The sequence below is a fragment of the Neophocaena asiaeorientalis genome, unplaced genomic scaffold (assembly GCF_003031525.2).
Source record: "Neophocaena asiaeorientalis asiaeorientalis breed wild unplaced genomic scaffold, Neophocaena_asiaeorientalis_V1.1 scaffold411, whole genome shotgun sequence".
Classification (NCBI taxonomy): Eukaryota; Metazoa; Chordata; class Mammalia; order Artiodactyla; family Phocoenidae; genus Neophocaena; species Neophocaena asiaeorientalis.
Genome location: NW_020171999.1, coordinates 65985 through 82407, shown reverse-complemented (window position 1 = coordinate 82407; position 16423 = coordinate 65985). Strand labels below are relative to the sequence as shown.

The 16423-nt window shown below is 45.5% G+C and overlaps 1 protein-coding gene across 1 annotated transcript; it reads right to left on the bottom strand.

Annotated features, from left to right (window-relative positions):
- Positions 1-2: 2 nt before the first annotated feature.
- On the bottom strand, positions 3-13215 carry GABRE (gamma-aminobutyric acid type A receptor subunit epsilon). Its single transcript, XM_024749037.1, is given in 9 exon segments — positions 3-371; positions 652-851; positions 969-1121; positions 5188-5325; positions 6692-6774; positions 7512-7732; positions 12283-12350; positions 12791-13032; positions 13121-13215. Coding segments are annotated over 9 exon segments (1569 nt in total).
- Between the last annotated feature and the right edge of the window lie 3208 nt (positions 13216-16423).

Genomic DNA, 16423 nt, shown 5'->3' with positions numbered 1-16423 from the left:
GCCTACAGGTTAAGGCAAACAAGCCAGTAGAGCACATTGAAGAAAAAGAAGGTGACTGGGAAAATCACTCGCGAGTAGTTATCAAGGCGGTAGACATGGATGAAGAGGCGGCCCTGCTGCCAGGTGCTGCCCTCACAAGTGGGGACTGTGCAGCAGTACTTCTCGCACCACTTGCAACAGCCACCAGGGCGAGGGGTGCTGCCTGGCCTGACGGACTGCCGGGCTGGGCAAGATGGGCCCTCCTCTTCCTCACTCTCCTCTTCCTCACTTTCCTCCTCCTCCTCGGGGTCCTCAATGTCGCACACAAAAGCTTCCGGATGCTCGATGACACGGACACGGGAAGGGGTTGGGTCACGTGCATGGGCACGAGGCTGAAAGGAACAAGGGAAGAAGTCAGAACAAGGCAAGGGAAGGTGAACCAAGCCTAGGTGCTGCCTCAGGGTTTCCTGGAGATTCCGTCCTTGGCACACTGTTTCTTGCCCCCCAGAATTCCCACCATCACATCAGAAAGTTTACTCAACTCCCCCCAAAGCCCCAGGTTACCCCCATCACTTGGTGAGCTGGCCACCCATGTGTCATGAGTCCTAGTGCCCTCACTTGCATGCCTCCGTACTCCAAAGCCTTGCCACCACTCCCATACCCAGCTCATACATGGCGAAGTTTCGGAGAACCACGGGACGCTGTCCGGTTGTAGGTCAGGAAGTTGAGCACAGCAAACTCCATCAGAGCACAGAAGCAGAAGATGAAGCAGATCGCAATATAGAAATCCAAGGCTGTGATATAGGAGACACGTGGGAAATTCTTCCGGGAAAAGGTGCCCAAAGTGGTCATGGTGAGTACAGAAGTGATCCCTGTGAAAGCACAGGAGTGGAGGTGGGCGGAGCTACTGCTCTATATATTACACTTTGGAAAGGACCCCTGAAAATGCAATTCTGTGCCTCATGTGTATGCTCACCTTACCCACTTACCTAAAGAAGTCCTGGCCGGAGCACAGTCTTTCTTGATCCAAAAGGAAATCCAGGAGATCATCGTGGTCACAGAAGAAGGAACATAGTTTTGAAAGGCCACAAAGCCAAACCTCCTGCTCACGTTGAAGAAAAGCGTCATGACTATGTAATCGCCTGGAAGATATTTTAAAAATATCACTTCATTACAGCATTGCCATGAGGGTCTCCCACACGCAAGACATGCATATTAAGGGTCCTATTGTTCAGCTCATGGGATGCCCACCACGGTCCTAGGATAGAGGCACATTAATCCAATGCCACACATGGAGGATCAGAAGAAGCCCGAGAGAAGACTCACAACAAGACCCGTGGTCAGTTAAGAGCTAAGCCAGGGCTAGAACCTTAATAACTTCTTTCTCAGTCTGCTGGCCCACATTGCACATCTGTCTTACCAGGGTGGGGGACAGAATAGTCAAATGAAAGCAGTAAATCAGTGAGGCTTCTAGATATCAGAACCACACAGTTAATGTCCAGATGGCTGACTGAGGCCTTTACAACCACTGAGGTGCCATATCTAGTCTGCAGAATCATTGCCTTATACGTGCACTACTGGCCCTTACAATGTATACTCTCAGGAAATGAACTAAAAGTGATCTGTGGTGGGGGAAGCACAGAAGCTATTCAGTCTCCTTCCTATACATTCATATGCTGGTGAAATGCCTTAGTTAGCACTGTTCCATCAATGGCCAAAAGAAATCACTTGCCTACCCCAAACCTCTGATGGTTTCCTGCTCCACAGGAGCTACAGAATCAAGTCTACACTCTGTAATCTGACACTAAAGGCTCACCACAACCTGGCTCCAACTGACATCTTACACGTACACCCTACTCTAAGCTAACCCCCATTTACTCAGATTCCCTGAGATATCATGCATATATTTATACCAATATTCAAACCCTGGACTCCCTGTTCTTAGTCTATTACCCTAGCCCAAATTGAGTGTTTCAAGAAAATAGAAGAATTAGTTGAAAGTGAAAATTTCAGTCAGCCCTCTAGATGTCAGGTCTGCAGAGTATACATCCACAAGGCAGACTGAGGTCTTCGCATTCATTGGGTATCATGTCCTTGATGTTGGCTCTCAGCCTAGATAGTGATGGCTCCTACAGGACCTGATGACAACCTATATCTACAGTTGGCATCTTCTACTGTACATTTCACGTTGCCTTATACTCTGACACACCCATCCCAAACACTCTGCATGCTCACCATGACTCCAGGGATTTTGGAGTCTTTTTTGAGGCCAGAATATCCCTTTTTGCTCTCAACATCATGTTGGATTTATAATAGCTCAAATTCTGGCTCCTTAGTGAAGCTAAGCTCCAACTTTCCACCTCTGTGATGCTGTAGAATTCCCTGGCCTTGAGTTAGGTGGGTTTTTAAACCCCTTCATGACAGGGCTCATCTGAGCCCTGTTGCTACGCTCCTGCCCATCCATGCACAGCACAGCTCAGAACCTAGCAGATGCTCAACAACTCTTGCTACTTCCTGGCAACAGCTTTGTAAGGCAGACTAGAACACTAACCTGTCCATGTGTCTTCCTATTTTAGAAAATAGATCACCTGCCCAGCAATTCTGGGTATGTTGGGACTGAATGAGAAGAGCAGCCTTTCCTACTCACCTTGTCAGCACTGACACTCAAGGGGCAAGACTTCTCAGAATCTTCTGGAAAAAGGCAAGGAAGTAGCCTGGGGTCAGTTGAATACCTGTGTCCAGAATAGTAGCTTTGTGGATAGAACTCCTCCTCCAGGGCTGCTGCAGGGACCACTCGCACTTGCCTACTATAGCCAGAATGTATTTATCAAGATCCTAGTTCCCTTGTCCTGGGGTCTTGACTGCAATTTAAGACAGCCCTACTCAGCTACAACCACTCCCCACAAAACTTTGCTGAGTTTATATATTCTTGTTACAACAAGATTTATTATCCTATCAGCTTTTTCTATTTTTATTTTATTTATTTCAGCAAAGAAGAACCTTCTCTACTTGTCAAGAGATGGGAATTTGTCTTTTAAGGCCAAGTGAAGGATATTAACACACACTTTCTTATTTCTGAGGAATGGAGGAGCATGGGTAAGGGAAAAAAAGATACCTGGGGCTAAGGAGCCAAAGGGGGAAAAAAGCTAGAGATGCTTTCTGCTCTTATCTGCTTTAGCCAGACCACAGTTGGTCACTGCACTGTCAGAGGAACACAATCAAAAAGACTGTGTCCAGAGGACTGGGACTAGAAGGATGAGTGGAGCCAAAGCTTTGAAGAACAAGGGGGAGAAAAAAGAACTATGGTTGTATAGTCTATAAAAGAATATGACCCAGGGCTGGAACCATAATATTAGTTCTTTTATCTTGACCCGGTGGAAGACTCACTGGACTTACTGTAAGCTCAGTATTTGTAGGGAAAAAGAACTAAGCCTAATGGGTGGAAGTTCCAGAGACTCCAATTTCAGATGAACAGGGAGATTTTTCTGATGAACAGAATTGTCTAGAGAAGGAAGAAACTCACTTGCGAGAAAGCAAAATCCTAATCATGGGTAAAATTCTATCAAAAGCTCAACAGCCAACAGTGAAAGATGACTCACTCAGTGGGGGCAAGGCTGGACTCTCTGAATGCCTCCTGAAGCAGGGATTCTCTGGTTGAAGGCCCAAGGTGGCCAGAGTAGCATGCTCCCACTTCATTCTGAACGCTTAGGAGCTGAGTACATATGGAGAGAACTGCCCAGGGACTGACTGAAAGAGTTTGGGTCCAGTCCCAAAGATAACTATGATACTGAAGAAACTATGATTCAAGATCAACTCATCTCTAGCAGAAGAGAAAAAAGCCCTTCTCCTTTCTCCCAAGAACCCTCTTCTCTCCCAAGGAGGACTGGTGCTTACCTATTGTCATTGCTTTGGTGATGATGCTGGCTCTGGGGCTTTGTAGTCACTAGGGCACCATTTTGAAACAATGCACAACCATCTACTAAACGGAACCACTAGTGACTTGAAAGCCCCTGGGCCTTGTCTCTTCTGCTGCTTTTTGATGATGGGTCCCCAACCTGTCTGGGGAAACTGAGGTGCAGAAAGGCAAGAGGCATGCCAATGGTTAGCTGGCAGAAGAGCAAGGGTCCTAAGTCAAAGGTAGTAAAATTGTTTACCCAGAGCCCCCGAGAAAAAGGAAAGCATTTGTAAAGCAGCTCTCTGCCCCTGCCTAGTGCTGTGCAAGCAAAGCTCTAGCCGGATGAGCATGAGCTATCCCTCACCCAGTGACCAATTCAACAAGTAAAGAAAAAGCAGATTTTCCGCCTAGCCACATGGAAGCAAAGCAAGATGCTTCCCATGGCAAATGGCTGGTTGGGTGACTGGTTCCATCCGTATTCTGGAAACGATGAGGGCAGTGCCGCCACTGCCCTGACTTGGTCAGTATGTGTGAAGAGGGTTTCCAGGGCTGCTCTGGGAGCAACGCTAGGGAGGTCCCTTGGCTCCTCATTCAGATCACCTAGGAACACAAGCAAAGACACTCACACCTAATTGGGAGCTAAAGTTTAAGAGACCCAGGACCCTCCCCTTTAGTCCTTGTTAGGGACAAGGTCAGAAAACCAGTGATCACCATGTCCACATTGAATCCACCATGAAGTCTTTCACAGGAATCTGTGCGTATCAGACCTGATCCTTTAAAATAAATGTTGATATAGCAGCCACTGTAGCTGCTGAAACCTCCTCCATATTATCCCAGCCCTCACCTAGCTGATGACACAACTCAAGCCTCCACCTCCCATTAGGAAGGGCTTTGCATCCCACTCAACTAGAACCACTTGGATTGCTTCTGAGTATGGAGAAGTCACATGACCTCCATTTCCCAAAGTCATCCAAGTAGGTCAGTTGTAACAAAGACTTCGAAACTGAAAGGTCTGCATGAAAAACCTAGTTGCAAATTTTGACAGCAATAAAACTTAATCTACTTACCTACCCTCTGCGGGGCTTGGCAAAGCACTTACTTCTTTGCAGATGAGACTGAGATGTAGTTACAAAGTCTCAGTTTCCTCTGCAAACAGTTGTAAGTGCTTAGCATTTACAAAACAGGAGCCATGTTCTACAGTATTTTCATGGGATGATTACATAAGCATTTGGATGAATGGATGGCCACCTCCAGTCATCCCTACCACCCTCCTGGGCCTCTGCTGCCTAGCCCTGGCTCAAAGGCACACTTACCAGCTACGGTTGTGATAGTTTCAGTCGTGTTGCTCACTCCTATAAAATCAAACTGGAAGAGCTTCCAGGAATTACTTTCATTGATTTCAAGCTTGAAATTTTCCCACTTGTAGATGATCTCATTCTCAGGATAGGAAACTGTAAGGCAACGTGGGAAGGAGAGTCATGTGAGACTGGGAAGCCCAGCTGAGGTCTCCACCAGCATGGTGTCTGACTCTGGCCTCACCAGCTGTGGGACCTTACCTCTCTTACCTCATTGCTGAAGTCCATCCAATAAGTGCATTTACTGAGCATTCCTCAGTACCATGCCCTGTGCTGGACATACAGAAACAAGCAAGGCAGGAGCCCTGCTCTCAAGCACTCACATTTTATTGAGTAAGACAGTAAGTACACATCTGTAATTGTTGGAATACCTCTGAGAAGCCTCCGCCCGCCCGTGGGAGAGTGTGGAAACAAAGAAGGGAAAGATCAGTTGGGGACACACCCAGAAAAGATTCCAGAGAGTAGGTGACATTCCTAATAAGTCTTAAAAGTCCAATATAAACATTCTCTGTATGGATGAGGCTGAAGGGGTGAGGAGGGTGTTCTATGCACAGAAAGATGGAAATGCCTGATGTATTATGGAAATGTCAAAAGCTCAGGATGGCTAGCCCACAGAGGATGGATGAGGTATGTAGGAGTAGATAGCACGGGCCAGTTCATGAAGGGCCTTGAAGGCTATTCTAAGCAATTTGGAATTGATCGATGAGAGTTCAGGAAGGATTTGAAACTAAGAAGTGACCTAGTCTAGATGATGCTTCAGCTAGGTCACTCTAGTTCTTATACGAGGATGGCCTGTTGTCAGGGAGACCAGTTATGGGAGGCCAGTTCAGTAACCAGTGCACAATAAAATGAATGAAGGCAGGATTCGAAGCTGTGGCAGTGAGAATGCAGAGAAATAGGATCGACAGAGATTCAGGAGGGAACACCAACAGGATGTGTTGATTGAATAGATGGGGAGGTGAGGGAGAAAGAAGCATCAAAGTTCTTGGCTTGGACAACTGAGTGGGTGATGGTGCCTTTCAATGAGACAAATGGGAACACAGAAGCAACACATCTGTCTTGGGGGTAGAGGTTCGGTGGAGACCATATATTTAGTTTTGAACATGTTCAGCTTCAAAGTGAAGATGTTGCAAAGTCCAAGTGGAATATGACAAAGACCTAAACCAAGGTAGTAGTGACAGTGGAGATGGAAAGCAGACATACTTGAGATACACTTCAGAGGCTGGTGACTGATTTGAGGTGGGGTGGACAGGAGAGGGATGAACCCAACGTGAAGCCCAGGTTAAGAAACACAGTATTGTTAGCCGGAAAGGAGATGAGGATGGATTGGGAGGCCCTGGACAACTTTGGCACCATCTTAGGGGAAAAAGCAGAGGCAGAAAAATGTAAAAGGAAAGGATAAGAAAAAGAAGGGGCCCAGCATGATGACTCTGGGGCCCCAGAAACCTAAGAAGGTACTCACAGCTAGAGAAAGACAGAGGGCAAGAGTGAGAATCCATTGGAAATTTGAGCATGTGGAGTGAGCAGCCAGCATCAATGGTCATCCTGGAAGGGAGAAAGGAGCCTCATTAGGCTGACCCTGAACACTTAGGTAGCCACCCAGCTTGGGCCTGGGGACCACCACCAATGTGTGGCAATGGTGGGAGCTGAGACAAAGAGCTCAAAGGAGAGACAAAAAGAGAGGAAGAACAGCTTGGAAATATCTGGCTACTCGGGTCTCCATCATCAGAGAAACGTATGGACTAACTTAGATGGAATTTTGCTTCTTTCCCATCCCACCTTCAAGGACCTGCCAACACTCTCCCACTCTTTATTGCCTCCCTGCCACCTTATCACCTGTACACAACCTTTCCCAGCCAGGCATTCAAGTATCCAGCCTGGTCTTAGGTATCTTTCCAACTGCTGTGTTGCTGCTCCGCCTGGACAATTCCACCACTGTGGACGTGTCTTTACATCAGTGCCCACTTGGGGTGGAACTGTCTACACAACACAGTCACCGTGCTACATTCTAGTTGGGGGAGCTCTGGACTTGGAGCCAAGTAACTAGATATCAGTCCAAGCTCTGCTACAAACTTGGTGTGTGGTCTTAAGCAATATCTTTCTATTTTGAGGCCTTAGTGTGTGTGTCAGTACATGAGGGGATTGAGCTCATGGTCTAGGAAAGCTGGAAGGGCCCTTAGAAGTATCATTCAGGATGAAACCTCTGCCCATGTTTCTTTGGCAAAAATTCTCAGGAGGGGAAGAAGAGTCTCAAGAGGCAAGACTCCAGAGCCTTGACATACCTGATTGTGTACAACACCTTGCCATCCTTGTGGATGCGGACCATCTGGTTGGGCATGGTGATCGAATGCTCTTGGGTCCTCTTAGAATTCCTAAAAAAGGTGTCTGGGATCCATAACAGGCTCACCAAGTTGCCATTCAGAACAAAGCTTTCAAAGCTGCCATTGAAACGAAGGCGTTCATCATACCAAGTCTGGTAGAAGGTGATGTCAATGGTGTATTCCTGGTGGCAAGGATAGAAAAGCACACATTTGGGGCTGTGCAGGCAAAGAACATTCCCATGCCATCCTGTGATGGGCCTATCAAGTAGATAGGGACCCACTTAGGTTTGCACAGAGGAAAACAGCATGAGTTTGGCTGTAGGATGTTTTCTATTTCCAGGTATTCCCAAAAGAAAAAAACATTCCTGAATGAACAACAATCTGGGAAGATGCATTTAATCCAGAAACACACAGGTGATGGCGGCTTAATTGTACAGGCTGGGCTCATCACGTCACTACTCCCTTGTAGCAGGCCAACACCCACTCAGCCCCCATATTTCCATAGCAAATCAAAGATCTCAGGTCAAAATCATTCTAAACATTTACAAACACACACACTTTTGATTGCATACAGTGAAGTTGCCCCTTTCAGCTTTTATTTGGGGAGCACAGGTGTTAATTAACCCATGATTATTTGGTCTCTAGATATTGCATAGCCCATAAATTATTTTTTTTGAAGATAAGGATTCAATTTAATAAAACTTTACCACTCACAGACATGCAGAGGGAGGTAGTCTGAGGTTTGAGTAGCAACTAATTAAAGAAATTTTAAGGGATTGTAGTATTTAACCAAAACATTTACAGTCAGCCCTCTGTATCTGTGGGTTCCACATCTGCAGATTCAAATCCCCCCAAAATTCCAGAAAGTTCCAAAAAGCAAAACTTGAATTTGTCCCTCACTCGCAACTATTTACATAGCATTTACATTGTATTTGGTGTCATAAGTAATCTAGAGATGATTTAAAGTTTACAAGAGGATGTGCACAGGTTATATGTAAATACTACACCATTTTATATAAGGGACTTGAGCATCCTCAGATTTTGGTATCTGTGGAGGGTGGGAGGTGTCCTAGAACCAATCTGCAACATATTCTGAGGGAGGATTGTATTGAGAGTTTTCTATGTACCAGACACATGTTATGTGAACAAAATTCTCATGATTGGACTCTCAAGAAGCTTACAATTCTCATTAGCCTATAAATTATTAAACATCAAAAAGAATTTTTAATAGCAAGAAGCATGAGAAGCTAGAAATCTCACCGCTGGTATTGAAGAGAGAAAAAACAGACTGTAATAGAACTGAAGGAAGCTGCTGGAACAGCAAGTACCAGAACTATGCCAAGGTAGAACCTTGAGGGCTAGGCCAATCTCCTTTATTTTAGAGGTAGCAACACTGAGGCTCAGAGAGAAAGGAGCCTCAAAGTTCAAAGTCAAACAGTTCATGGGAACATACTGGTTCTGATGCTCAGAGCACCGTTAACATGGCCTTGCCCTGGGACGACCTTCACCCATCTTCCTCTCCAGTGCTTACTTCACTTGCTCCAAGAATCCCTTTAGGATCAAGGTCCAGTTTTCCTCTGCAGGACCCCTAGGTCTTTCCCCTGAGTTATCCTGCATCAAACAATGAACACCAACTGGAAACCCACAACCTGGGAGGCCTGTAGAGCCCTCAGGGTGGGGATGCAGAGGGTCAATACAATCCCTGCTTGCCTTTGCTGATCAGGCCAAAAGGTGGTGAGAGCCACTGCAAAATTGCAGGGAGCCAGACCCCCAGGCCGAGAATGTTCCCTCGAGGAGTCCAGAGCATCACACAGAAAAAAGCTGGCAGCCTGGCTACCATTCACATGGGAGCCCCCAGCCCTGCCCTGCCCAGCCACACCAGCCTTCACAAGTGGCCTTCAGGGTGGCTCTGCAGTCCTAAGTGGCTGGCAGTTCCAAATTGGCCTACAGAACTTCTGGGTAGCCAGAGGAAGCCTTCCCCTCTACAATCCACGCCTGGCTCCTGCTCTATGTTAGAGTGTTTCAAATGAGCATTTAATTTCTATTTAACAAGATTCCAATTGTAACTTCACTACACATCAACTGATAACTAACAGTTCAGTTTTTCCCCAGTTTGACAAGGGGGCTTGTTTTCTCTCCCTGAGGACAAATTCTGAGCTCTACACAACTTCTGATTGACTGAAGGATGTTGGAACTCCTCCTCACCAAGCACTGGACTCTACAGAATCACCAGAGAAAAGTAGCCTGTACAAGGACTGGGACCTCCCACAGCTTTAAAGAACTATTTGGAAGTATGTAGAAGGCCAGACTTCTCCGGGAAATTTAATACCACATAAGTGTTTGGAATGTTCTAAAGGCACTTGGCCCAGGCGATAGCACTACGTTACCAGCCAAAGAAAATCAAATTGTTGGCTCCTCTTTGGACCAGCTCTGTGTTGCATGCCAGGTTCGGTGACTGCTGGGTTATTAAACTGTATCTCTCAGGCTTGTCAGGTATCATCACTTCAGGTGAGCCCAATGTTGCCAACATTAGTAGGCATAGAGCAAAGAGGGATAGGGTATTCAGCTACTGTGAGTGGGGCTGCTGCTCTGCTGCCACACAGGCTCTTGCAGATGATAGAAATAGGTTTCCCAAAATTATATCTTACGCAAACAGCAAGGAGATTGTAGCCACAGATTTTCTACTACTCTTTAGGCCACTTTCTCCATCCCCCCACCAATGATCTGAAAGGTCCCTTTCCTATTAACAGTAAACAGTGGCCATGATGGTGGACCAGAAGAACTCAACCTCTGGCTCAGAACCCAGCGTTTCTTAGTTTATCAACAATTCTAATCAAACTGATTGCTAAATTCATACTCACTTAGTGGTAAGCACATTGATAACAGCAAAAACAGTAAATCTGACATCAAGGGAAGAGGAAAAAAAGAGCTTTAAAATGTCAACAGAAACTCAAAAAGATCTGTCTCCTCTCATGTTTCTCTTCTTCCTTGTTATTTCCCAAAAGTTTATGGCTTTTCCATCTTCAGCAGTTTTTCTCATGCTCTTGCTCACTCTAAGGGAAGCCACCTGCCACATGGAGAGGCCCACATGGCAAGGACTGTGGAAGGCCTACAGACAGCAGCCAGAGAAGAACTGAACCCTGCCAACAACCATGTGAGAACTTGGAAGTGGATCCTCCCTTAGTCGAGTCTTCAGATGAGACCCCAGCCCCAACTGACACCTTAACTGCAGCCTTGTGAGACCCTGAAACAGAGGACCCAGCTAAGTCATGCCTGGATTCCTAACCCACAGGAGCTGTGACCTAATGACTACTTGTCATTTTAAAACACTGTGTTTTAGGGTAATTTTTTTGCATAGCCATATATAAGTACATTGTGCCTCAAGAACTAGGCAGCCAAACAAAGCATCACAGTGGGAAAACCCACTCTTCCACTCAGCCTATGTAAACACCTTGATCTTCCATGAATGTTTACTTACCTTTGAGTGTCTATTTGCAAGTGCCATCTCAGAGCCTAGACTCTGAGCTCACCCACTCACATGGTGCTTCTTGGGTACCAGTGTGTATACTAAAACTGTGTCTGACTTGAGCCAGGTCAAGATTATGGCTGTGATGGAGTTGGTTACCACAGCCTTCCTCATTATCAGGCTCCGCAGATGAAAGTAACATTTGCAGAACATCTTTTATAATTCGTTTGCTCAGCTAATATATACTGGGTCCCTGACATCAAGAAACCCATAGTTGACAGAGCAAGGCAGACAGAGTACATAATTACAGTACAGTGAGGTAGAGAAGGTCAGGTAAACAAGTGTGATATAAGTTGGAAGGATAAGGTAGAAAATTGGAACAATGCCATCCCAAAGTGGAAACAGCTTGAACAAAGGCTCAGAAGTACCAGATAGCCTGGGAACACCCGTATGCTAGTGTGACTAGTGCATGTGGTCTCTAAAGGGTGAAAAGAAATAAAAATAGAGCCCTGGGTTGGCTCTAGCCATGGAGAGCCCTGACTGCTAGAATGTGGGGTTGAACTTCATGCTTTAAGCAGGGTCAGGACTGCAGGAGGCACATCTATTAGGAGGCCAGGTTAGTAGGTAGATTGGGGGGTAGGCAGGGACCTTGTGTTTTGTATATATCAAGTGGGAGATAATGGAGGCTAACTGGGGACAGTAGTGACACTGGGATGATAGCAACATAGCACAGGGAGATCAGCTCAATGCTTTATGACCACCTAGAGGGGTGGGATAGGGAGAGTGGGAGGGAGGGAGACGCAAGAGGAAGGAGATATGGGAACATGTGTATATGTATAACTGATTCACTTTGTTATAAAGCAGAAACTAACACACCATTATAAAGCAGTTATACTCCAATAAAGATGTAAAAAAAAAAAAAAGGAAAGAAAGAAAGGAGACAAGGAACAAGGGCAAAATTAGAGAAACACTCCTAGAGGAAGAGTTGGTAACTACAGGCTTAAGTCCAAAAAAATTCATTATCAGAAGAAAAGAGCAATCCATTGTGTTGTTTAAAGTTGCTTTATTATTTTTATTTTGAATGAAAGACAGGAAGATACAGTCAGGATTCTGAAGGTCCTCTTCAGGCAGCAAGGGACTTGTTCCTTTCAGCCTCCTTCTCAAGTCCATGTTGGTTAAAATCTCTCCCCCAAAAAACTCTTGTTACAGACACACAGAAAAAACAAGTATGTGAAAGCCCCACTATAATCAAAGCTCAGTACTCACCATGTCCAGGATAGAGATAGGCCCAAGGGTGTTGACAGAGAGCTCGACAGTGACCACAGTGGGCCTCTCTGTAAAGTAAGCAGAAGTGGCAGAGGTAAGTGTTAAACAGAAGCATGGGGCAGGGGAGGGTGTGGTCAGTGGGGAATAAAGGGGGTAAGGGTTGGACTACATGGTTTCAACATCCGATACCATTTCTTTCTTTATTCTTTCATGGCAAGATCCAATTCATAGACTGTTAAGAGCTGAACATACCTCGAAGGTCAATCACCTAGTCCAGTCATCTCATTTTATAGTTGGACAAACTGAGGGTGAGAGAAGGGAAAAATCTAGACCAAGGTCAATGGCATTGCTGAGACTAGAGTTGACATCTCTTACCTGGCAGGTCAGCAAAAGTTGTTCCTGCCCACATGCAGGGCACTATTACCTACACCCCAGGCCCATTCTCCACACTTAGGCCCTCAATCCTCCTCCCCTCTGGGGTGGGGGAGAACTATGTTCTGCTACTCACCGCCAATGCCAGGGCGCAGTTTGTAGTCATAGTTATTCAAGATACCATCCAGGATTTCAGTGGCTGTTGGCATTTTGCCAAGTCTGTCATGGGTATCAATAGCAGTGGGCTTTATTTCTTCAGGGGGGAGTTCCTTATCAGGAGCCTGGGGTTTGGGGCCATAGACATCATCATCACTGGCAGAGGGTCCCTTCTCTGATTCAACATGAGGTCCTTCAATCCTAGAACATAAAAACAAACAAGTGAAGCTCTGTCCTCTGCTCTGTAGGGGACCCAGCTGGTACTTCTTGGGATGGAAGCAAACCAAAATAAGCCTGCAACCCAGGGCATAGTTAAAGAATGACTGGTAACAGTAAATTAAGAGCCAGTAACAGATTATTCTTGTTAATTTCTTCTAAAGCTGCTGCTCTCTGGGAACTTCCCATGCTATCCTTTTTTTATGGTCATACTTTATTTTTAAAAAAAATATATTTAAAAAAATATTTAAAAAAAATTTTTTAAAAATCAATAACAAAAGCAAGTTTGAGATTTTAAAATAATTTTTAACGTAAAATAATTTTTAACGTAAAATCAAGAGGGTATTGGTGTATGAGCTCTGGCCAATCAGCTGCCATTACTAGCCTTGGTCTTAGTCTGCCTGACTAGTGACACCTGGGAGCAAATGGGCAGGCAGAGGGCCAGGATTGCTGAGGAATGCTCAGGAAAGCCACAGCACTCTCTCCCAGCGGGGGCTAGGACATTGGGAAAATTCTGCATTTCTTTGCTTTTGGGATACTCCATTGCATTGGAGTTGGGGGCTGGGGGTAGGGGAAGCTCTGAGCACTGAGAAAAGACAAAGACTGTCATTCAGGAAATAGATGGTCAACAGGAGTCCAACCTGAGTGCCACAACCATGCACCACAGCCAAAAAATAATATAAAGAATTAAACTAAAATTTTTTTAAAACTTAAAAAAGCCATCTGCTAATGTATGAAGCTCACTGATGGTGTTAGAAATCAGGGCCATGCTACCTTTGCTGGGAGGCAGTGAGGAAGGGGGCACCAGGGGGTGTCTTGATACCAGTGTGATCATTTTCTGACAACTCATCAGCCGTGCACTTATGATCTGAGCACTTTTCTGCATATATGTTCTAATTCAATAAAAAGTATTTTGAAATCTGCAAATATATGGACCTTATTTGAATCCTGATTTTAAAAGGCAAACCATAAAAAGCAAAACAGACACAACACAACAAAAAATATTTATGACACAATAAGGAAGATTTGAATACTGACTGGTTAGTTTCTTCAGCATGAAGAAGTTATTCTAAAAATGCTGGTGTGATAGTGGTATTTTATTATGTTTTTGAAGTCCTTATGATTAGAAATACATACTAGAATAATTGCATATGAAATTATATGATGTCTGAGATTTGCTTTAAAAGAATTTAAGCTGGAAATGGAGAGTGGGTGGGATACAGAGAAAATAAGACTGGCTATGAGTTGATAATTAATGAGGCTGGTGATGGGTACATGGAAATTCACTCTACTGTTATATGTCTTTGAAAAAAATTTATAATTAAAAGCTTTTTAAAAAGCCATCATCAAAATTAATCTGTGATGTTGGAAGGCAGGAGAGTGTTTTCCTTTGGGGAGAAGGGTGTACTTGGAGGGGGAATGTGGTGAAGCTTTTGAGGGGTGGGGGAGTGGGCTGGCAATGTTCTATTTCCTGGTCTAGGTGCTGGTTACATGGGCATGTTTACTTTGTGAAAATCTACTCCTGATTTTTACACTTTTATATTCTGTTACACTTCCAAAATGATTTTATTTTTACAAAGGCAATTGGACAACTTGCTTCTGCAAATAAGGGGTTAACAAGGCAGGAGACGGGGGCATGGTCTCTGTACTGCAGACCAAGGAACTGCCAACTTGAGCAGCAAAATGCGTTTTCCTGCAGTATTTCAAGCTCTTAGAATTGCTTAACTGGCATACAGATGTGCCAAGTCTATGCCATTTCTTATGTCTGAAGTGGCTAATTCCCACTGTGGGCAAGGGAAGAACTGGGCTTGGGAAAAGCAGTTTCCATTTCCAAATATCATATCCAGAGATGTCCTCTTTCCCTGAGGCTTTTCCCCCAGTCCTCTGAGTAGATCATGCCAGCCACCGTGGGAGGGGAGGAGGGAGAACTAGGGAACTGGCATCCTGCAAAATGAGTGACTTGAATGGGAGCAAGGCATGATCAGGACTGGCACTGTTAGCCAAGACCACCCAAGAGCCTGCAATGACCCCTCCCAGAAGTCCAAAGTCAACAACAAAACCCCGAGGTTCAAGAGGCAAACAAACAAGCAAAGGCCCTAAGACCACCAAAGCCTTTCTGCTCCCAGACTACGTCTGCTATGAAAGTGAGATCAGAGGGTCTTGAGGTTGCTGTCATCCTACAAATAGCTTTTGTCAGTAAAAAAATTTCAAATCAACAACAACAACAAAAAACACCCTCATCCTGGGATCCTTGGGGTTAAAGAGCTGCTGACAATGTATACCTTTCCTCAGCTAGCCATTAAGCCCACTTTCAAAGCTAGAAATAACAGAAAAGTGAAAATACTCATGCACTGGACTAGTGGGATCTTTCCATGGGGGCTTTTCAGGCATCCACAATCCTCTAGATGTGATGATCTAAGATGGAGGTGAATTTCTGCAACCCCTCCCCCATAAGGATGCTCAGTCAACTAGCTAGGGAGAGGGAAGGGACCATGAGAAGGGCCACTGGATTGTATTTTTCCAAATCAGTCCTCTTTTTCGCCTTACAGATAGAGAAACTAAGGCCCAAATGGGGGGAGGGGCTGTGCCCAAAGTCACACAAGTGATTTTAAGCTGAGCCTGGACCAGAGGGAGGTGGTTCAAGGTGGCCCTTGCCAGCACACCCCGCTGCCACCTCCCCAGCTCTTTAATGACATCACAGGTTGCCCTGCTGACAGTGTCTGAACGTCAGTTACTGCAGCCCTTCCCCCTGGCTGGAAGGTTAGTTTCCATCACAACGGCCCCTCTTCTCTGTTGTTTTCCTCTCTGCTCCCTCTCCCTCCTTCTGCACCACAGACCCCTCTTTTGCCCTAACCAGTCACCATGTCATCTCTCCCAACCAGTCCAATTCACATCTGGAGTGATGTGGATGACTGGAAATTCCTAGCACGCATTCAGAAATATTTACCAAGCCCCCTGATGAGGCCAGCCCCTCCACTCCCCAGTGCACCAATGAGTCAGCAGGGAGCCCCACAGCCCCTCCCTTGAGGAGCTGAAGCATTTTGGGGTGGGGAGAGAATCCATCTCCCCTCTCCCCCTCCCCAAAACAGAAAAGCAAGACAAGTCCAGTGACATGGAGGCTTCTAGAATTCTGGAAAGATCAGGAAGCTTAGGAACTTGTGACAGTTTGTGTTCAATGGGAAATCATCTCAAAAATATGAAGCAGTCATCTTCCACCCTCAAAAGCCAGAAATGCAAGGGACAACCTTCCTGGCAAAGGTGTGAGGGAAGCTGACTGCTCAGGGGAAACCTGCTGCTAGTCTTTGGAAAAGCGGAGAGGTATTGAAATGCAGGACCCAAACCACAGACCTAAGAGATTACCATTTCTGGCCTCTGGCTCCCATCTGCGCAAGACCCA